This window comes from Sardina pilchardus, chromosome 13, assembly GCF_963854185.1.
Source record: "Sardina pilchardus chromosome 13, fSarPil1.1, whole genome shotgun sequence".
NCBI classification, from domain to species: domain Eukaryota; kingdom Metazoa; phylum Chordata; class Actinopteri; order Clupeiformes; family Clupeidae; genus Sardina; species Sardina pilchardus.
In genome coordinates, this window is record NC_085006.1 from 18604128 (window position 1) to 18626755 (window position 22628).

The following is a 22628-nucleotide window of genomic DNA, read 5'->3' on the forward strand; positions in this document are numbered from 1 at the left end:
TCAGGACTGGCTGGAGGCTGTGTTCTCTGACGTTTATTTACACACTGAAAATACATTAGAGCTGGTTGCACATCGCCAAGTAGTTTTTGTCACCTCTTTTACAACTCCATCTATTTGATTGGTGTGGCAACACCACTGAACCATTGCAATTTTTCAGTTGAACAAAATCAAGGAAAGGGGGGAAAGGAAAAAATGGTGGAGGAGAATCCCTCTGAAGCTGGTTTGGAGCTTAAGCAGCATCACACTGGACTGGCCCCCAGACAAAACAAACCATTGCAGCTACTTAGCATTGGTCTAAAAGTATGGATGAATGCGCCAATTTATAAAAAGCCTCTATCCCCTTCCTTAAAAAAAACCAAACAAACAAAAAAACATACATATGTAAACAATAAGCAAGCAAATTAGCAGTTTATCCCATTGTCATTTCCCAGTTATAAAATAAATCAGCAGCTTATGAATGCAGTGGCTACATTAAACCTACAATGGCTAGCTGTGATTTGGAGAGACTAAGGTATCGGGAAAAGATGATTCATTGGCATGTTGGTTAGAAAGCTCAACTACATGGACATCCTGCTATAATGTCTACAACATGGTCAACTGAACTCAGGACAGTGCTATCAGTTGTGCACAGAGAGTTAATGTTTGACAGAGCAAGGTCGTCTAAGGTCTTAGTCCCCCACTAGCTAAACCCTTGCTAAAGACAGAGGACAGAAGTACATTCAATGCATATTTCAATAAAGCACAATTATGTAATACAATAATACTACGACACGTGTCACATCGCCTTGCAGGTCATACACTGGACATGAAGCAGTAATTGGATGTTTTTGATGTGCAAAACAATAACAAAAAGCACAAACATGGATACTTTGCCACAGGTAACAGAAGTGCATTGTTTCATATATTTGTTGGATTTTCATTTTTTTTTTTAGTAAATCGTGGTATAATAAAACAAAAATATATATATTAACAAAGAGATGTGCTTTCAAATTACACTATCTGGTACAGCAACATTTTTTGAAGACCTACTGTAGACTCTCATTTTGCTGTTGTTTATGGTGCTGTTGACCTCTCAGTGGAAAGGCTTGTTTTCTCAAAAACAGAAAACAAATCATCAGAGTGGTGGTGTCACAGACAACACCCTAAACACAGCACAACCCTCTTTATGCACACAGTTCACTTGGGAGAAGAACGGCCCTTTTTGAAATCTACTACCAACAAAATGAAGGGTTTTATTTGGGAGCATGTTCTCAAGACTGAGTCCAGGGGGCACTAGTGAGAGAGGCAAAGCGATCAGGGACCCAGTCTAATGCAACTTATGCATAAGTCTTGCGACTTATATGTATAAACGCTATACACTGAAATTGTGTCCTATTAGATCAATCAAATATATATACATATAAAAGGGAATGAGGTGTGTGGTGTGTGTGTGTGTGTGAGAGAGAGAGATAGATAGATAGAGAGAGAGAGACAGAGATAGATAGAGAGACAGATGGACAGAGACAGAGAGAGAATATTGTGATGCTGGGGACATTTCCTTTCAAGAACTCCCTTTAATGAGTTATTTCACCTTGTGAGCAGCTACACTGGTGTGTGGCTTCGACTACAGTTAAAAATATACATATATAACAGTCAATCCATATCCACGTCCCTTTCCAATGAGCTGTGTGAGCAGGTGTGGTGTGGTGTGGTTTGGTGAACCCTTTCCCGTAAGGCTGACCCTCCTTCATCTCAGCCCCGACTGGGCAGTCAAGTGTTTTTGGCATTGGCCCTCCTCTCCTGCCTTGGCTTTCCATGTGCTCACGGGCCTGCAGCAGAAAGTGCACAGTCATGCCTGGCTGGCATCTGGGCATCTGGCCACCAGCCTCAACAGCCATCTAACCCCCCGCCCCCCCCCATCCCGGCTTCCATATACTTCCTCTCCCCGCCTGTCTCCATTCTTCACGGGCTCTCAGGCTCTGGGAGGGTTCCTAGTTTTTGAAGGCCCCGTAGCGGCTGGCTTTGCTAATGAAGTTCTTGAGCAGGTCGTGGTCCATGTCATTGAATGCCTGGGTCTGAGTGACGGCCGTCAGGTGATTGACGCAGAACTTGAAGCAGAACTCCTCCAGGTCCTGCAAACCCAAAAGGTCAGAGCTGGAGAAGGTATAAAACCAAGGGAAGGGGACAGGAACCCATGATGACATTCCCGTGATTGTAGTCAGAAAAGTGTCTGTGTCTGTGTCTGTTATGCACGCAAAAAAATGCTAAATGGATTTGTGTATTCACCAACAGTCACGTTAAAACGGATACAACGCAGCTTCACTGGAAATAGATAACCGTTTTCGGTGTCATGGCGACCCCCATTGTTGGCTACGGAATATTGTGAATAGCATCCAGGCATAGCATGAGGGTAGCGTGCGTGTGTGTGCGTGTGTGCGTGTGTGCGTGCGTATGTCCATGCACATGCTTGAGGGTCAAGAATGTATTCTTACCCGGGCCTCATACTTGACGGCGGCCGACAGCAGTGTGATGGCGTTCTCCTCGGAGATGCCCCTCTTGATAGTCTCCTGGCAAAGCCGCTTCAGCCGAGTCTCTCTGTAGTAGGTGGCCAGATCCAGCAGTCCTGACCGCAAACAAACAAAACACACACACACGATATTAAGGGAAGGCTGATAACACATGAGGAAATCAACATTATTCAAAATGAAAATGCTGTGCTTCCACACCCAAATCCAAGAAGACTGAAATCCCAGTCTGTGGTGTCATCAGGAGGGAAAAACAGACATAGGTGAGCATCATCTGCGTAGCAGTGACTCGAGAGCCATATGAGTGGAGAATCGGACCCAGGTAGTGTACACAAGGGGCACCCCTGTGGTGAGACGTGGACATTTGACCTAGCCATGACATATTAAACCATCGCCTATGATCTGACTCTCTGAATCTCACACATCATTCCATTGGGAAACTGCTATTAATATCACAAAGCAGCATTCCTCAGGTTGTCAGATGATGACAACCTGAGGAATGCTTTGAGGAAACGTGGCTAGTGTCTTGTACTGTACATGCTGTACATCCACAAGGAAACACTGCTCGACACGACGCATTGAACCATCGCCCAGTATGGAAAGGATTCAAACCAGGAGTTAGCGCTGCTTGTAATGCCCATGTTTAAGAGTAGAGACAGTATGGATGGTGGTTTGACAAGGTCAAAAGCGGCTGACAAGTCGAGCAAGATGAGTACCGAGGACCGAGCTGTTCGCTCCGGCCAAGGCTACCCAGAGCGTCGCCATCTTCAAGAGGCTTCAATCATAGAAAACGGAGCGGTTTCATTGGAGTGGTCACTTTTAACGGCAGTCTGATTAGGATTCCAGGAGGTCATTACGTGAGAGGAATTGTGTGAGGTGACTGGAAGCCACTCTTTCCATAGCCTTAGAAAGAGATGGGGGGAGGAGCTAGAGGAGGCGGTAGTTAGTGGGTTTGCTGCAAGGCAAGCCCATCTATTGTTATCCGTCGGCCGTTTTTTTAAGACGCCTCTTCTCCTAGAGCGTTTGAGCTATCGACGCGGTTCAAACACTAAAGAATCAGGCCCGATCCGGTGTAGGTTTGCTTGTTAATGTCGGATGGCTGCTGGTTGTCGTTTTTCCCGGTATTCCCGTTTTTAGACCCTTGTAGTTCCGCCATGCTCCACCAGAGGCGTTTCCCAATTGAAATGAATGGGGGACTGTTCAGGCGTTTACATCACTGCCCCCTGGTGAGCAAGCACACTCTTGCAGCTCCTCCACGGAGATGCACATTTCTAGTTCTCTCTGCTTTTGAGTAGCAGTAGCAGAAGTTGGAAAAGTATCAGAATCCAGTGAAGCATTAATCACCAATTGTGATTGTTGTTGTGATGCTAGAAGATACGGCTTGGAGGAGGCTGGATGGAAATGGGTCCAGCTGGCATATAGCAGTACGGTTACATGTAAGGCTCGTAGACACCTCACAGAGAGACTGACTGAAGGAAGTGACAGAGCATAAGCTGCAATGTGAAGTCTGGGTTATAGGGCTATTTCAGTCTTAACTGTCTGATAGCTCAATGCCAGAAAGTTTGTTGTGCTTTGGAGTCCTAACAACTACGATTATCATATTCATGCAATGGCTTGTTTTCATGTTGAGTGAAATTATCCATAGCAGAACTTTCTCGTTTGCCGAGTGCCAACTGCTGACAAAACCTATTTGTGCAACATTCTTTTACCATCAATGTTTATGGTTAAGGACAGAATACAGGTACTCTCATTTGTATGCTTGTAGGAAAACAGTCTCTAGCCTCTATTATTCAAGTGATAATTAGGAAGATCTGGGAGACATTTGGGTAACCAAAGATGATGAGCAAGACGACAGAGAACAATGACATGCATTTTGGTGCCTTTGATTGTTGAAATACATTATATCAGGGAGCACAATGCACTCCTTGAGTCTGAATGCTAAAAAAAAAAAAAGTCTGAATTAATTATACTAGTGCGGTGCCCGTGCAAACAATGTTTTCCAAGAAACGTGTTGCCCAATGACGCTGATGCAGGTAGATCATGTTCGATTGGTGATGATGTAGAATCAGGCCCGTGCAGTTAGTAGAGCTTTTTACTCTCTTTGCAAAGTAAAAAAAGTGAAGGGGAAAGGCGATTGAGTTGCAGCTAATGGCAATATTAGACACATTAAATAGGCCTACCCGTGCGTTTTTGCTGTTGTTGGGAAATGATGGCCTAAATAAGCTATCCCATGGCCATGCCAGTTCTATGAATTCGGAAGTGATGTTTGAATGAATGTTATGCCTTTAGCCGATCTGTCCCGATAGAATTAAGAGCGGCTGTTTTAAATGCAAATCTTAACAGAATGCTACCGACGTGTGTCGGCATAATGTTGCAAGATCAGCAATCTGATCAGGTAACAGCGCTAGGCAACCGCGGTCGTTGATGAGTAGCCTATGCAACGTTACGTGACTTTAACAGCCTGCTTACCAACATGGGTGCATGTGTGTCGGACTCAGCATGTTTAAGCCAACATGAACAATCTTGAAACGGTCCGTTGTTTACGTGAAACATCGTAATTTCCATGAATGGCAATGGCAACACGTGAGTTTGTCAGCGAAATGGGCTTTTTTGTTTCTATGCTGGAGTAAGTGAGAGATATCAGGGGGAGTGGCTAGTGCGGAGAGCGGTAGAATTGTGGGATTGCGGTAGAGTTGTATTTCGCTTAATGTAACAATATCTTTGTCATTTGATGTCTAAAAGCGACCAAACTTCGCACTGCACTCACGCATGTCATTAGCAATACATATGTAACATTTTAGGTCAGTCGGATGAGCGGTTCGAGAGTTATGCGAGTAACACACACACACACACACACACACACACACACACACACACACACACACACACACACACACACACACACACACACACACACACACACACACACACACACACACACACACACACACACACACACACACACACACACACACACACACACACACACACACACACACACACACAGAATGACACACAGACAGACGTTCCTTGCATCAATAGATAGATATCTAATCTGGTGTTATTTATTGTGTTATAATTATTAAATATCTGCTGGTAATGTTTATTGATGTCAAGTTGCTTTGGAGCTATAGGAACTATAAACATTACACAAACATAAACCAGGCAAGACTGAGGATATGCAATAGGACGGGTGGATGTTGGGTTTCTTGTTGCGCCCTTAGCCGGGGGAACCAGGTTGTGACTGTACAGTTCAGACTGACAGCAGCTACTTTGTCAGTGAAGAATGAAGCAAAGATGTTTGCTGTAAGGGACACTTAATGATAATGGTTTTACAAAGACATTTATCACACAGCTCTGTGGTGCACTTGATAAATAGTAGCTGAATTGTATGTCAGACTGTTGCCACAGGCCGCATGTACTTATTAGCTGTGACAGCCAAAAATCCTTTGGGATGAATAAAGTATTTCTTATTCTTAGATTGCGAACAGAGGGCTTTTAAGGGTCCAATGCAGAAGCCACTGAAATTACACAAATACATCTCCAATAATTTGCTTGCACTAAAAGCTCTAATACGCTCATTTGATTTCCGGTGTGTTCGAACCTGCCGCTATTGCTTTGGTAATTAGTGTTTACACGGACCCGGTTGGGTGTGGCACCTAGCGAGTCAACACGTTACGATAAAGAAGGATTTGTGCACGTTGAAATTTGTATTATTGGGCAAACAAGACATTCCGTGTCTCAGTGAATATTTAAGGAGCAGTATATAACAGAAGATGCCGTTTCAATATAGTTAACGCTCCACCGGAAGTCAAACGGCAGCACTGAGAGCCTTTGGTGCAAGTGGCAAATTCTTCTCTCTAGTTAAATTGATAAAACCAACTTCTCGATGCATGATCTAACTGTCTCACGCATCATTCCATTGGGAACTTCTATTAATATCTCAAAGCAGTCAGATGATGACGACCTGAGGATTGCTTTGCGGAAATATAGCTAGCACCGCATACCGTACCTCGACAAGGAAACCCTGCTCTCTAAAACAGACCTTGTGAAATGCTATTTAAGGCAACCCATGTTTTGCACTGGCACTGACGTATATTCTTCACAAGAAGAATGGCATGCATACCTATGGCATCTTCAGGTGGCAGGTTGATGGTATCTGTGTACAGGTACTCCAGAAAGGCGCGGTATACCAGGTAGGGGAACTGGTGGATCTCGATGGAGTCCTCATCGGTCTCGTTCAGCAGAGCACGGAAATGCTCACACCTGCCAAGGCGTCAAGAGAAGTGATGAAGGATGAGAAAAAACACAAGAGTATCAAGTCCATCTGCCCAGGTTAAGTAGGGCCTTGCTTGGCTCTCTATCCGAAAACAAAGCAAAAATGATTCCCATACCTGCAGCATTACACATGCATTCCCTCCTGTCTAGATTGTGTGTGTGTGTGTGTGTGTGTGTTTGTGTGTGTGTGTGTAAAACAGCGGAAGGGGAAACCCTGCGAGATGTTTCCCTGTGGTGGCTTCCTCCTCATGTAAACAGGATGGGACCGTATGGCCCCCCACACATGAGCAGACACACTGACTAGGGGGACTGATGCAGTCTAACTGAGTTCTATATAGAGGGATGGGAGCTGGCAGCTCTCCTCTATGAAACCAGTGGCAACCTGCTGTCAGAAAACAGGGGATAGTGACCCTGGCCACAAATTGAGGGAATACAGATGGCATGTGCTTAATTAGTACATTTATAAACGGGCCTCGGAAAATTCTTTCCCACACAACGGGACATTGGAACCAAAAAGTTTCAGAAACCCTGGCGTAAACGCTAAATGCGTTCTGATGCAATCCAGACAATGAGAGTTTAAATGAATGTATCCCGGGAATAGCGGACTTTAAACACATGCGGTTTGTGGTCTTCATCAGTGGTTAGTTTGTACCATTTGACAAGTTCAGTTCTGACTTTGAATACATCTCTGAAACAGTATTGATGCTATGAGATGGAACAGTCAGGCCAACGTAGGTGATCTGCTGTCAGATGTATGGAATGGGCCGTAGGCCTGAGAAAAGCTGTTGCTCTCAAAACACGACTCAATCAACAGTCAGGGTAGTTTATTTTGGTTCAACAGGGGCAGGAGCCAGAGAAAACATTCACCTGATTTTCAGAAGGGCCTTGTGGACGTGGATGAACTTCCCATCCACCAGGAACTTGAGGTCCGAGATCTCCGGGCTGTCGAACTCCCTCTTGAGTGACTGGGCAACCGTCAAGTAGTCATCCCCATCTAGGAGACCAAGGAGGCTGTTAAGGCTGCCTGTCCGTTGTTGAGAGTAACTACTATTTGAATACATGGGTTCCATGTGAAAAGTCATCTATAAATGGCAATGTTTCCCTCCTTTCTTTCAGCACCAGTTAGTATCAACAAGCACATCGCTACCATCAACCAGAGCGCAGTGATTCAACAATTCGGGGGCATTCCATTCTAAAATAGGATATTAAAAAGGACCAACACCATATTTCTGTCATGTCTCTCAAATAAACACATACCGTAATTTCCTGACTATTACTGTAGCCACGGTTTATACATTGTTTTTGCTAATTTTCTTGAGCTACGAGGTTAATATACGGGTGCAGTTGATATGGTATTGATGTGGTTCTGTTTCTTTTATTTAGCATAAAACACTGTCCTGCGGCTTATACACAATGTGGCTAATACACAGGAAACGAATGTACATCATGTTTATGGGCTTCCAAAGAAACTCCTCTGAAATGAGTCATCACGTAAAAGAGTCACCTCAGGGGAACCATGACCCCCCCCACACACGATACTCACCCACGGTGAGGAGGCGCCACGTTACGGCGGGCGTGGCGAAGCAGGCAAACACGTCGTCAGTGGCGGCGAAGTGGGTGAGATGCGGGCACGCCACGGCCTGAACTCGGCACTGGCCCCACATGTAGACCTGGCCGCTCTGCGTCTTGGCAGCGGAGGTGTGGCTGGTGTGACAGGCGGCTACCTCCACCATCCTGAGCAAATGAGGAGCGAGAGGAGGAGAGGAGGGGAGTCAAAAGTGTTGGGTTACAACGGAGAGTGTAGGGGTGGAATCTGTGCCAGCATCTTGGCACTGCACCAATACTGAGAGGGTTTTGCTTGAGCTTGCCTTGAGGTTATCTAAGTGTAACCCAAGCAAAAATGTACCCCAGGCTCTTTCTAGATAGATAGATAGATAGATAGATAGATACTTTATTTATCCCCAAGGGGAAATTCAATTCCTTTCTGCATGAAAACACATCAAATAAGCAGTGGAGCCAGTATTTTTTGTTGATTTAAGTGCTACAGAGCTTGCACTAGCGTACGTTATAGCCCTAAACCACAAAGCGTCGATTAGCTAAGGGCAGTGAACTAAACGTTTCCCAAATAGCATTTTTTAACCAGTAATATTGTTCAGACCAGCACCAAACCTCGTCAGTAGCTTGCTCAGGGTCTCTACGCATAAAACAAAGCACCAACAATGTACATAGTTTATTACAGAAGACTGTTAGACCGATAACCATCATATACTTAAGATGACAGGTTTACTGTCAGGCAGCAGCATGTTCTAACAGTACCCATAACGAGCTGCCAAAACTTTGAGATGAGACATATCGGATCTCAGTTACTTTCCCTTTTACGAGAATTTCCTGTAAAACAATGGTTAGGTTCCATAGAATTATGGACTGAAGCGCCCAGTTGAGTTGGGGTTGATGATGAATATGATCAACTTGTAGAAACAAAGTCAGATTGGTAAAAAGATCTTTATGCCAAATACCTGAATAGAGCAAACTGATTAAGACACAGACTGTGGGAAAAAAGGCATGATATCCCATTCAATGGACCATCATGAACATTTAATTCTTTAATAACAAGAAAATGTCGGATCAGGATGTGGGGTGAGCTGAATGCAGTCTGATGACTGATAACCACAGCTGTGTCAGGGCAGAAATGGCCATTGCTTTAGGACAGACAGGTAAAATAAAACAATAAAGTGTGCAAAACATGAGTCACTCTGCTCGAGATCAAATTTAATGACATCCTGCAATTCCATTTGTAGGCCAAAAATAAAATTAAGACGTTTTAAGGAGCTGCAGAGACCCTATTTTATTGGAGATAATGGACCAGAGCCCTACAATCAGACACCAGAGCCATCCATCTGGCTAAGTGTAGAAATCATAAACACTAGTGCATTGCCCACATCAAGCCATGTTTATTCCCGTAGCAAGCCCATAGCGCAATGCCACGTCAGCCGCGGAGTGGAAATGGAACAATGCTGTGCCATAACACCCAGGTTAAATGATGCACACGGCCGCTCTGTCTCCTCAGCTACAGAGCCCATGTAGCCCAGCCTATGAGTGCTCTACAGCAGTGGTTCTCAAACTGTGGCATGGGTACTACTGGTGGTACGCGGACTCTCTGTTGTGGTACTCCGGGAGTCTCCAAGATGTCTGATTTCATGAAGTCAAAATAATTACTTCAAATTATAGAAAATTATATATAATGAAAAATCGCTACATTTAAACAATTTTTAAATTATTTAAATTTTTTTGCCTTTCATGAAAAAACAAACAAACAACAAAACTGTAATGTAATGTAATGTTCTAATGCCGGTCATAATGGTGGCACTAGGAGAGTAAACTGTTCTCTGAGATGGTACTCATTGTAAAAAGTTTGAGAATCACTGCTCTACAGAAGTGTGACGGTCTGAAACCGCTCTTCAATTTGGGGTGCCAGAGTATCCCCCGCATTCTCAGAGAGGCCGGTGCACAGCAACGCATTATTTTTCATCTCGCTGCCAACCAAGTTTCAAGTTAGTGCTATGTGAAGGGGGGAACGTGGGAGGGGAGTGGTAAGTACATAAACGGTTTTTACACAATATTTTTGCATTTCTCAACCAAACAACGTCAAACTAGACGCACCCACTGTCGACTTTGAGGCGTGACGTGAGACGTGACACACACACACACACACACACACACACACACACACACACACACACACACACACACACACACACACACACACACACACACACACACACACACACACACACACACACACACACACACACACAATAATGAATGAATAGATCACCTCTCCTTATCCATGTTGATCAGTGTGGGTACTGCTTGGTTGCTCTTGTTCCCTGTGCCAAGTTGCCCATAGGAGTTGGCGCCCCAAGCATAAATAAATCCTTCATCTGTGAGTGCTAAGGTATGAGCATATCCGCAGGCCACCTGAGCAGGAAGAACAACGTTAAGAAAAACCCCTTTCCACCTGAAGGAAAATATCAAGTCAGCACAAGACACAAACCATGAAGGAGCACTGAGATCAGTCCAAATATTTCTCAGGTTGTCATTAGACTGAACACTTGTGTTTCTGCATGTAGACTTGAACAGAAAGGATAGGGGAAACACCAAACACAAGTAGTTAACTATTTCCATCCTCCAAACTCTTACCTGTACAATAGTTATGCCTTGAAGAGCGGCAATTCTACACGGTGTCTGCTGATTGCCGTTGTTGCCCAGGCCAAGCTGCCCATTGCAGTTGTAGCCCCAGCCGTAGACCTGCACAGAGAACACAAGACAACGATGTATTATTAGTACCACTGCCTGAGCTATACAAGACTATGGAATCACTCATATTAAGCCGAGTGAAAAGATCAGTGAACAGAACAAAAAAAGGCCATTTGCAGCGAGTGAAAAAGGTTTCAAGTACTTGAAATCTACCATCATAACCCCATCACAGGATAACATTTATAAAACCTGATTTTCCAGCATGACTCTTGATTAAATGGTATTATGAGGGCCTTGTTGACATAGTTTCGTCGTTTCATCTCATTACATAACTAAAATGCATCCCGAGGAACGGCACAGCGTGCTTGCTCAGATGCAATTCACCAACGGAAGAAGACAGTGGAGTGCATTGAATTCGGTTTGATAGAGGGATAACAGTATTGTTTCATTTCATTACACTAGAAGCAAAGATAGCAGGAGACAAACACTGATCAAAATTTGGTCATTTGGAACTTCCTTTTAACTCAAAGTTAAAATGTTTTAATCTGAATTATTCTACCTTCTGTCTTTTATGTTTTTTTTTTTTAATATCTTATGTACTTTACTTTTTACAGTATACTTTCATGTTTAGATTCACCATTCTTCTCTACTTTTGTTCATGTAAAGCACATTGCACTATTTAAATAAACTAGACTTGATTGTTTAGTCTCACAATCAGACTTCCCACTCCAAGTCAAATGAAAGATTCCTAAAAAAAAACCCCTGAAATTCCATGACCTACTACAGTATATAATGAATGGTACAATGTACCGTCCAAAGATTTCAGATGAGCCACATAATGTTCAGGAATCTTACTTTTTTTAGAATGGGAGAGGAATAAATGGGCATTGAATAAACAAGTTGGACTAACCACAAGTCGCAAGCAGTAAAGCTACTAACCACATATACACCAATTTTGTGTGGAAATACAGTATATTTGTATTAATGTATTTTGGCAAATCAATTTTAAAGTGCTACAACACAACTCCCATCATAACATTCCCTGACTTTCCACGTCCATGATATCCCACTGCTTGACAAGACCAGACAAGCATTTACAGTTTCAAGTGTAAAACATTTCACTCACACACACACACACACACACACACACACACAACAACAACCACAACCAATTATATAATATGGCATCTTCTCAGGATACATTTGGCTGGTTAGCCCATGTTGTGAACAGTGACAGGCCCTTCAGGCATTTTAAATCAAATTAACCCAACCATTTTACTTATGCAACTAGCATATAAAAACACATCAGTGAATAACAGTATATTGACATGAAGCCAAGCATGCCCACTGGAGTATATTATTAAAGCTTACGTGCACATATTTGCAAAGGATAAAACTGGGTAAAAAGCAGGGTCAACATATACGGATTCATGCTCATCAGAAATTATTTCCTCACAGTAATGGCATGTTTCCATGTAGTGACATGGTTTATTTCAGTACAGTACAATACAGTTTGGAATGGTACCCATACTTAATCGTCGACTGCCAATAGTCGTCTCAGCTAGTAAATAATGGGATGCTAACCATCCTACCTAGTTAGCTACAATGTAAAATACCTGCGTATCGTACTGTACCGAACTGAACCGCATGTGAAGTGATGCAGTCATCTCACAACAAGATACTGAATTCAAGTAACAAGCCATTGTGAGGTTACGATTCCAGATAAGCAAACTGACAGGTCAGTGGCCACAATGAATAAAAGCTGATTATTTTTTTTTTTTTTTTGCAATGCAGTGTATTCCACAACACAGCTGTATTTGTACAGGAGTGCCATGTTCAATGCCTTTCTGAAGACAGAACAAGTCCTTTTAAATAAATAAATGCTCTCTTTCCTTGACATTATTAAATTCTAGTAACTGGTATACAGCGTTTTCTCTACGATCAGTTTGCCATGGTACATTATTTTTGCCGCCACTGTATCAGAATTAGGGCAGAGGCACAAGGCAGGCGCATTTGCCTTTTAAATTATCCTGCCGACGTGCCATCAAGAGCTTCCAATTACTGCACCATAGCTAACTGCGGTGTAGTATTTTGTCAAAAATATTGTAAAAACTACCAGTAGAATTTTCGCAAAACTTGGAGAGGCGCAGCACAGGCTAAGTCGAATCTGAGTCCCAGATTCGACTCAAAGGGAACTTCAAAGTATTCATTAATCTTAAATTAGTACTAAATGAGAAGAAAACTAAATTTATGTTATTTACTAGAGCAAGGAACATTGAGGTTAATAGCATGCAAATAACAACTGTAACTGGTTCAAGCATTGATAAAGTCTCTGAATACAAATATCTTGGTATCTGGCTGGATGACAAACTCACATTTAATTACCACGTAGCCATCCTAGTAAAAACACTGAGAAAAAAAATTGGTTTCTTCTACAGAAACAAGGCCAGCCTCCCTATGGAAAGTAGGAAAAAAGTTGTTGAAGCAGTTTTCATGTCAGTTCTAGACTATGGTGATGTGATATATAAAAATGCTACTGCTTCTTCACTAAAAGCCCTGGACTCAGTCTACCATTCTGCCCTGAGATTCATTACTGGTGATGGCTATAGCACTCATCATTGTGTTCTATATGATAGGGTCGGGTGGTCATCTCTGACAGAGAAGAGACGACGTCATTGGTATCTGTTTATTTACAAGGGTATTGTTGAAAAACTACCAGGTTATATTTCAGATATGCTTATGTGGAATTCTGGTGCCTATCAGACTAGATCAAATGACTCTTTGATGCTTAAAGTTCCTCGTGTCCATTCTGAGTTGGGCAAGTCAGCCTTTTGTTATGGTGCCCCTACTTCCTGGAATAATCTTCAATGCAATTTAAAAATGAACTCTATAATTCCATATAGTCAATTCAAGTCTGTGGTCACAAACCGTCCTATGCCAATTTGTACCTGCTTTAAGTAAATGTCTTTATTATTATTGTTATTATTATTTTTTATTATTATTATTTTTGTTGTTATTATTTTATTATTATTATTTCATGTATTTTTATTTTATTATTTTTATTTCCCCCTTCCTCCTCTATAATGCAATGTATATTTTCTTATTATTATCTTATTTGAACATCTCTTGTTCCATGCATTGTTTCTGTAATCTCGGCTTCATTGAAAATGAGGGCTACCCTCAATGACTCTCCGAGAATAAATAAAGGTTGAATGAATGAATGAATGAAAAAGTATTTTCCATACAGTAACCTATTTTCTCGCAATGAAAACATAAGTGAAACTTGGTGGACACCTCCACTCTCCACGTGCCCTTTTGATTTAAATGATGAATCTGTGTGTGGTCCCAGTGTCATTCATTTCTTTCACATAAAAAGTCATAAAAACTGCTTACCGGACCCTAGCACCACTGCTGGAAGAGATTCTAGGGGAACCATTGCATTCATTCATCCATTCATTCATTCATTCATTCATTCATTCATTCATTCATTCATTCATTCACTCTGTTTCTTCCAAGTGTGAAGACAATCAAACTTGCAATTCATTTCAAACCATTGTTGTTTAAATTTGTGCTTTCATTATCCTCCAATTTATGTAGGTAACAGTTTTTTCTCTCTGTGTTTAATTTTAGGACTATGATGGCGTCTAGAGGGTACACTGGGTGTAGTTCAGACATTCTTCCTACTTGGTCTTAAAAATGCTGAAGGCATCAATTTATCAGCTTTTACACACAATACTGGAGACTGTTCTTCTCTGGCACCTCAGAGTTGAGCTGTTACTCCGCTCAGTTCATATTCAACAGTTCAAATCTCTGTTACGCTCATACATCTGTGAGGAACTGGCTTACCTCCCCGTTATCCAGCACAGCCATGGAGCAGAGCTGTCCGCAGGCAATGTTCACCACCACCTTGTTCTGCAAGCAACTGCTGACCCGTCTTGGCGTAGGCTGATTGGCCGTGGACCCGGAACCCACCTGTCCAGAGTTGTTGTAGCCCCAAGCGTACACCTGGACACGGACAATGGGTTTATAATGAGCCGGGGAAGGATAAGCAGGTGTCTACATATAAAGGCCTTGTGTACATATTGAAAGCCAGCCTATTCTCCATATCTGAACCACTGACACAGATGATCTTTTCAGCATAATTAACATAATTATGGTGGGTGTCGTATTATATGTTACATGTGATGTGTGATAAGTTATGTGTATGAGACTGTGATGTGATCAACATGTGATCAACATCAAATGCTGCTGTCTTTTCATGGAATGTAATGACGTGTGTGAAGAAGAATATCCTTTAATAGGACAATAAAGACTCTATCTATCTAACTCGGCCAATCAATAAACTGAGGGTTTGTTGTTGTCCTTTCAGGAAGCAACACATTCATGTGTTGTACTTATTTAAAGGGATATTCCGCCATTTTTGGAAATACGCTAATTTTTCACCTTCCCTCGAGCAAAACAATCGATATTTACCTTGTTCCCGTTCATCCAGCCATTCTGTGAGTCTGGCGATACAACTTTTAGCTTCAGCCTAGCATAGATCATTGAATCGGATTAGACCATTAGCTTCTCGCCTGCTAGCTTCATGTTTAAAAGTGACTAAGATTTCTGGTAATTTTCCCATTTAAAACGTGTCTCCTCTCAAGTTAGAAAGTGCAATAAGACCAACTGAAAATGAAACTTGGCGTTTTCCTAGGCTGATTTAACATGGAACTACACTCTCATCTGGCGTAATAATCAAGGCAACTTGCAGCTACTGGCACTACTACTGCTTGTTGTCTATGGGGACTATTTTCAGATGCTGCGTACGATATCACTGCGCCTATGGTACGTTTGCAAGTTGCCTTGATTATTACGCCAGATGAGAGTGTAGTTCCATGTCAAATCAGCCTAGAAAAACGGCAGGTTTCATTTTCAGTTGGTCTTATTGCACTTTCTAACTTGAGAGGAGACACGTTTTAAATGGGAAAATTACCAGAAATCTTAGTCACTTTTAAAGCTAGCAGGCGAGAAGCTAATGGTCTAATCCGATTCAATGATCTATGCTAGGCTGAAGCTAAAAGTTGTATCGCCAGATTCACAGAATGGCTGGATGAACGGGAACAAGGTAAATATCGATTGTTTTGCTCGAGGGGAGGTGGAAAATGAGCATATTTCCAAAAATGGCGGAATATCCCTTTAATGAAAGAGATCCTTCACTATGCGAACAGACCTCTCCTGCAGGGTGCTAAAGAGCTTATACCTCTCCATCTGTGGTGAGTGCAATGGTGTGATGGGAGCCACAGGCCACCTCGGTCACGGTCTTGTTGAGCAGGTTGGTAGAGACGAGAGCCGGAGTCAGGCCATGGTTGGTTGTGCCATTGCCCAGCTGGCTGTAGCCGTTGTGACCCCAGGCGTATACCTCACCATCTGAAGGGGAAAGAGGAGTCAATGGCTGTGAAATATCCACATTTCAATTCTGAGGCTAGCAGAACAGGGTTCCCATTAAGTCAAATGCAAAATTCCACGAATTTCCCTGACAAAAAAACCCCAACTCAACTTATGACAATATAATGAATATAAATACAATACAATATACTGACCAATGATTTCAGAGCAGCCGAATAGCATTCAAGAATATTTTACTTTTGTATAGTGGGAGATACATAAATGGGCATTGAATAAACAAAATTGGGCTACTCAAGCATGCATTTTTAACACACAAAGGAAACTTGTTCAGCTTGATGTAATTTCTCTGGTTACTGGTTATGGTTGGCCTAGTTATGGTTGATTCCATTGTTGCAAAGTTGGATGTTGCTACCATTGATTGAAAGGGGAATTTATATTTTTTTACCAGACGTTCTTTAGCTTAGACTCACTTCTTTCCCGCGATGTACGCATATTGGCCGGGTTTCCCAGATTTGTTAAGAAGCTCTTAAGTGCGAAGAACTTCTTAGAACGTTCTTAGAGCGCTCCTAAGAAGTTCTTAGCACTTAAGTGCTTCTTAACGAATCTGGGAAACCCGGCCATTATCATTAATCATTAATGGCAGGAGGCATGAGTTAAAAATAGTCAAGGATGCTGGGAATCGGCCCAGAGGTTCCCTTTTGCAGTCGTTTGTATCTATTAGGAGACCCATCGACGCTAAAAAATGGCATTGCTTCAGTCTATGCAGAATGGGTCCATACTCCATACAGCTATCATGACTGGTAGGAAACTGCCAGTGGAAACAGTGGAAGGCAGGCCAAGCCCCATCAATCAGGCCAATGCTCCTTCTACACAATAAAAGAGCTCTGTTTCACTTTCGAGCGCAGCCTCTTTCCAATGTTTTTTTTTTTTTAATTGTTCAATTGTGAGAGGAATTTTTCCATGGTCTTTGTTTGTCTTTGTACTAATATTTAAAACCAATACTAATTCCCAATCACAAAAAAGGATGCTGGGAATCTAGTGCACTGTTGACCCTGAAACTGAATAAATGATACAGTGCCAAATGTTTTTATGGCAAAAGTATATAGAAGAAGTCAACAGCGCTTTAGATTCCCAGAATCCTTGAGCAGCCTGATAAAGACCATTTCCACTAATAAAAAGACCCAGGACAATTCCCAGAGCATTTCCCATGATGCGTCTTCTGTTAAAGTCATACACCAGCCTTAACGAGCACATTAGAAATGCATACAGCCTTTTGCTTTGAGCATAACACTGACTAGTCACAAACTACTTGGTGTTAATTGCATGAGCAACAGTGGTGCGTGGGCTGAACATCTAAAATTGAGCAGGTGCTCGTGGACACCCGACCACGGTCAGAGAAAAATATCTTTAATAATATTTGGGTAATTTGCAGGCGGGTCAGTTTAAATACATTTGATAAAAAAATAATCATGAGTTTGTCAATATATATATATATATATATATATATATATATATATATATATATATATATAATATATATATATTTTTTAATTAAATTACATTTATTTTCAATATTACATTTATTTCTAGAATTGTCCCCGTATTTTCAGTGAGAAACCTGGGAAATCTCCCTTATTTGCAGTGCTTAATGTTGACAGCTATGATGGGGAAGGTAGAGAATGGAGGTAAAGAAAAGCAAAGAATGGTAAGTATTTCAAGAGTTTCTTAAAGATGATAACAGTGCTGGTAATGTTATAAACACTTATTGCAAAGCCATTTAAAGGTACTGTATGCTGTGACAGCCAGGACCAACATTTTTCATCATAATTGCGGCACTGGTCAGCCCTCCCAGACCAACTGAGTAACTTCAAGTACAATTCCTCAAGCAATAAGCTAGATTGCTTTAACCACACTGAGCAGTGGAACAGCTTGTTTTAGGCTAGTGACAATGTTGGCACAAGACTAAACGACAAGTAACTCAGTAAAATAATCTTGACACTTTCCCAACTTTCACCGCAGCCATAATTTATGATCCCCGAAAGGCTGTGTGTGGCATATGAAGGCATTTGACAATTGGATGGCATCGGCACACTGACGTTATTTAGGAGGTCTTTCTGTTCCTGTTTATGTGAAGGTTCAACATAGCTCAATAACAAAAGCTCACGCCATGTTAGCTTACATTAACCAAAACACAAATTTTGAACATAATATACAATATATATTTTGTAAGTGGATTGCGGGTCGGTATCAATCTCGTCTTCATCAATATTCACGGTTCGAGTTGCAGTCGGGTTGATTTGAATATCAGGCGAGTGCGTTCCGCTTGTGATGGATCCATGCACCACTGATAAGCAATTACAACTTTAGAGCTGTCCAATCAACTTATAAATATGATGAGTGCCAATCGTATTCAGCCAGCAAAAACAAAGAAATCAACCTACTGTGCTGTGTAGCAAGCAGCAAGCTCTACAGGAACATACTGTGTTGCATACTGTTTGTGTCGCAGACCAAACAACCATGGAAGATAAAGATAATTCACAGTGGGCCACTGACCCTTGTGTTGCGACAATCAAGTCTTATGCAACATTTGGGTAAGTCACCATCATCTCTCACCTGTTGTAGCAATAACCACATGTGGGCCTGTGCCATAACTGAGAGACACAATCTTCTTCCCGCACAAGACATCTATCCTCCGGGCCTCAATGGTGCTTTGCACGTCCCCAAGCCCCAGGCAGCCACTGCAGTTGGTGCCGAGGGCAAACACCTGTACAAGGAAAATGGCATCCCATTTCAACAGGGGGAATAAAACTAGTAGAAAAAAAAAATGCTTGAGCAAGGGGTTGGCATTCGGTCATGAATAAAACTGCTGATGAAAAGGGACAGAGCCACATTTCCTCAGATGAATGTGCACAACTGCAAATGCTGCGTCTGTGGTTTGAGCAGAAAGAGGGAGGGAGCAAGCCCAATTTTTGATATTGAATTTGTATTTTGAAAAGTATAATAAGGGCTTTAAGACAATAGTCAATTCCTAAAAACAGTTATGCCCTAGCAAAAACAACAAGGCAAAGAGGGTAAATGCTGTGGCCTAGACATGAACTAAAGCTCTCCAGTGGATCAAAACAAGGCTTGCACTAGCATTATAAACCTAAATATAGCTTCACTCTATCTACTTAGCGTATATCTGGAACTATCTGTCACTTTACTGTGTGTCAGGGCCGCTGAGACTGGACATTTAACGCTAGCAGGCAGTGTCCTGACTCCTGCGAATACGTTAATGTCACATCTCAGGCCGCAATCCGTTTTCTATCCATGTTTACTAGACTAAACTGACAGTCTTCAGCCGCGATCGTCTGCTGGCAGCCAGCAGCTTACCTCATCGTTGACAGTGACATAAAGGGCCTCGTTAGCCGCACTACCAAAGACACACGCCTGGCGAATGAGCCGTAGTTCTTCGGGGGGCAAGAGTGCAAACACAGGCCACTTCCCCACGTCCAGCATACTAGCCAGCTGTAAACAAATGCAATTCAGATATTTAATGCCCAATTCATTGACATTATCCATTAAAAGCAGTCAGAATGAAGCAGGCTAACGATAATAATTAATGATTCCAAACCGGTCCGGCTAAGCTAGGTAGCTAAGATATCGATAGATATCATTAAACGATCATTTCCAACGACGTTGACTGTTGACGATAATGATACTGCAGATGGCTTCTCCACAAGGTGAATAACAATAGGGGAGGTCAGAGTTGACTAGTTTGTTTTCCACCTGGCTCTGTGTTTGTTCATAATGTTGTCAATATTTGGCAAGCTAGCAAACATCTTCATTTGTAATGCTAAAATGCAATGTGTCAAATATCTTGGCCGAGGCTAACACTTGCTAGCAGACTAGCTAACTATCATATGAGAAGTTTACGGTAGATGTATATAGCCTCAAAACAAGATAACTTGTAACGAGAACATCAGATGTGCAAGCATAACGTTACAAATGTTGCATCTCTTATCTTTTCCCTCTTAAGGTTAACGTTGACCAGAAAAACTAGATATTGAAGGATACAATGCACATAACATAAATCAACGATTCGAACTAACGTTAGTTAACATTATGATCAGCTCAAGCTGGGTGTAGATTGGTACTACTGCCTCAAGTTTGATAACTTCAGTTATGTTTAACTAAACGCAACGTTATCCTACGCCATCCATCGTGTGATAGCTAGCCAGATGACTGAAACGTTATCAACGCTAGGGCTAGTCTTGGGTTTAACGTTGGCTAACATTAACATTAGCACGAGTTTTCCTAAAATAAGTTGAATTGTGTTTGCTATAATTGCTCTTGCGTGAAATTACATCTGCAACTATTAAAAACAAAACTCACCCGTGTTAAATGTTAAAGCTGTTGTCTTTCATCATCCAGTCTTTCCGCCGGCGATTTTTTTGACTTTGCAACATGTTACTTTCCACAACTTTACCGTTCTGACATGGTAACGTGAAGTTAGCTGCTAGCTAAACAGCCAGCGCTAAAGTAGCTAGCCTAACTAGTTGTGACCATAGACCGATAATGTTTCCTGCTAGTGTACTTTGGTGAGGCAAAATGACCATACACTACAGCTATTTTACAAACGGCAGGCGAATCCCTCGGTCGGCTCCACTGTTCAAGGCTTGAGAAAGTTATCAATGATACAATGTTTGTGTACTGTACGATTTCGCCCTCGGTAGTGGTAAAAAAAACCCTGTTTACTTCACAGTCGCGCGCATGCCCACATGTCACGACGCGTCGACGGATTGGCCTCTACCTGTTCATTCAATCTACAGGCCTATCCAAAGTCTTCCTAGGAATCCTCATAACAAAGGGCTGACTGAAATTTATCAAATAGCCCATTGATTCATTTGCGCAGATGGGCAGATGCTGTTGTTGACGATGGGACAGGGTTAACAAAATGCTGGAAAAGTTGTGTAGGCCTAATGATAAAGAAAACAAAAGGATATGTTTCCAGACCTGTATGGACAGTTTGATAGGCCTACTCAATTAAAAAACTCAATTGAAAAGATAATACGAAAAATACCACTGTCTTATCTGGGCCTGGGCTTGTTTAAAATGGACTGAGAAATGGAGAAAGGTCCTGTGGGTAGACCAATCAAAACTGGCTAGCCTATTGTTTTAAAGAAAACATTGACTCATGTGGGCTAAAGAGGGAGGAGAGGGCATATCCAAGTAGCCTATCCAACCTATCCATTTTGTTTTAGTGCTCAGTTCGAAACCCACAACCCAACCCATATTACGGTGTGGAGCAGCATTAGTGCCTAGGCTGCAGTATGGCATCTTGCGCAATCAATTCTGAAATATGGTTTTGAGCAATATACACTGCCATAATGTCTTTCCAGGGATAATCTTGAACATTTCAGGAAAACAATGGCAAAATGAATTCTGCAAATATTTCAACAGTATTTCCCATAGAGGAAAAGCCATGGTGTTAAAATGGCCTGTCGAAGAAGTCCCCAGACTGTTGAGCAATTGAAATTCTACATTGGGCAGGAATGGGACCAAATTTTATTCTCAAAACTCTAACTGTCCTCAGTTCCTAAACATTTAGCCTACCGAATGTTGTTAAATGAAGAGGCGAAGCAATACAGACATACAAATCCACCTGTCCCATAAGGTGCTTGAGATGTGCACATCTCAAACACCTTGGACAGGTGGATTTCTTCATGTATAGGCTGGTATTAAATTAGAAATGAACATATTTTTCAAAAAACAGTACAATGTCTCTCTTTAAATACTTGATGTTGTCTTTGAATATTCTCAATTAAATAGGGTTGACATGATTTGTAAGCATTCTATTTTTTATTCACATTTTACAAAGCGTCCCTACTTTTTCAGAATTTTATCGGGTTGTGTGTCCTACCTGAACATTTAGACCCACTCATCATCAGTTTGTCCACACACATCACAATGTCCATTTAAGGTAAACTTCTCTACAGTGCTGTAGACAGACGCATTCCAGTTCCAGTGAAGCAAGACGTCTTATAACAACAACAGTTAACAGAATCTGTTCTGGTAAATTCTGGTGCTGGGCTTCGGAGTAATTTCACCCTAATCCTTCATACTATGACCTTGAGACAAACACTCCCCAGACACTTTTTTCCTTGGTTGAACATAGGTTAGTTCGTATACTTTCAGCCAAATAGCTTAACAGAACTATGC

The 22628-nt window shown here is 41.9% G+C and overlaps 1 protein-coding gene across 2 annotated transcripts; it reads right to left on the reverse strand.

Annotated features, from left to right (window-relative positions):
* Positions 1-1891: 1891 nt before the first annotated feature.
* On the reverse strand, positions 1892-21164 carry rcbtb2 (regulator of chromosome condensation (RCC1) and BTB (POZ) domain containing protein 2). Of its 2 annotated transcripts, none has more exons than XM_062552330.1 (12): positions 20802-21163; positions 19800-19934; positions 19041-19191; positions 16282-16448; positions 14886-15044; positions 10983-11090; positions 10618-10760; positions 8326-8516; positions 7650-7776; positions 6631-6770; positions 2472-2602; positions 1892-2111 (listed from the first exon to the last, which is right to left on the reverse strand). In XM_062552330.1, exons 2-12 carry the CDS (start codon positions 19923-19925, stop codon positions 1971-1973), a joined length of 1584 nt encoding a protein of 527 aa, XP_062408314.1. In that variant the 5' UTR covers positions 19926-19934; positions 20802-21163; the 3' UTR covers positions 1892-1970. The 2 variants fall into 2 exon arrangements, with proteins under 2 accessions (XP_062408314.1, XP_062408315.1); XM_062552331.1 differs by having other exon boundaries at positions 2025-2133; positions 20802-21164.
* Between the last annotated feature and the right edge of the window lie 1464 nt (positions 21165-22628).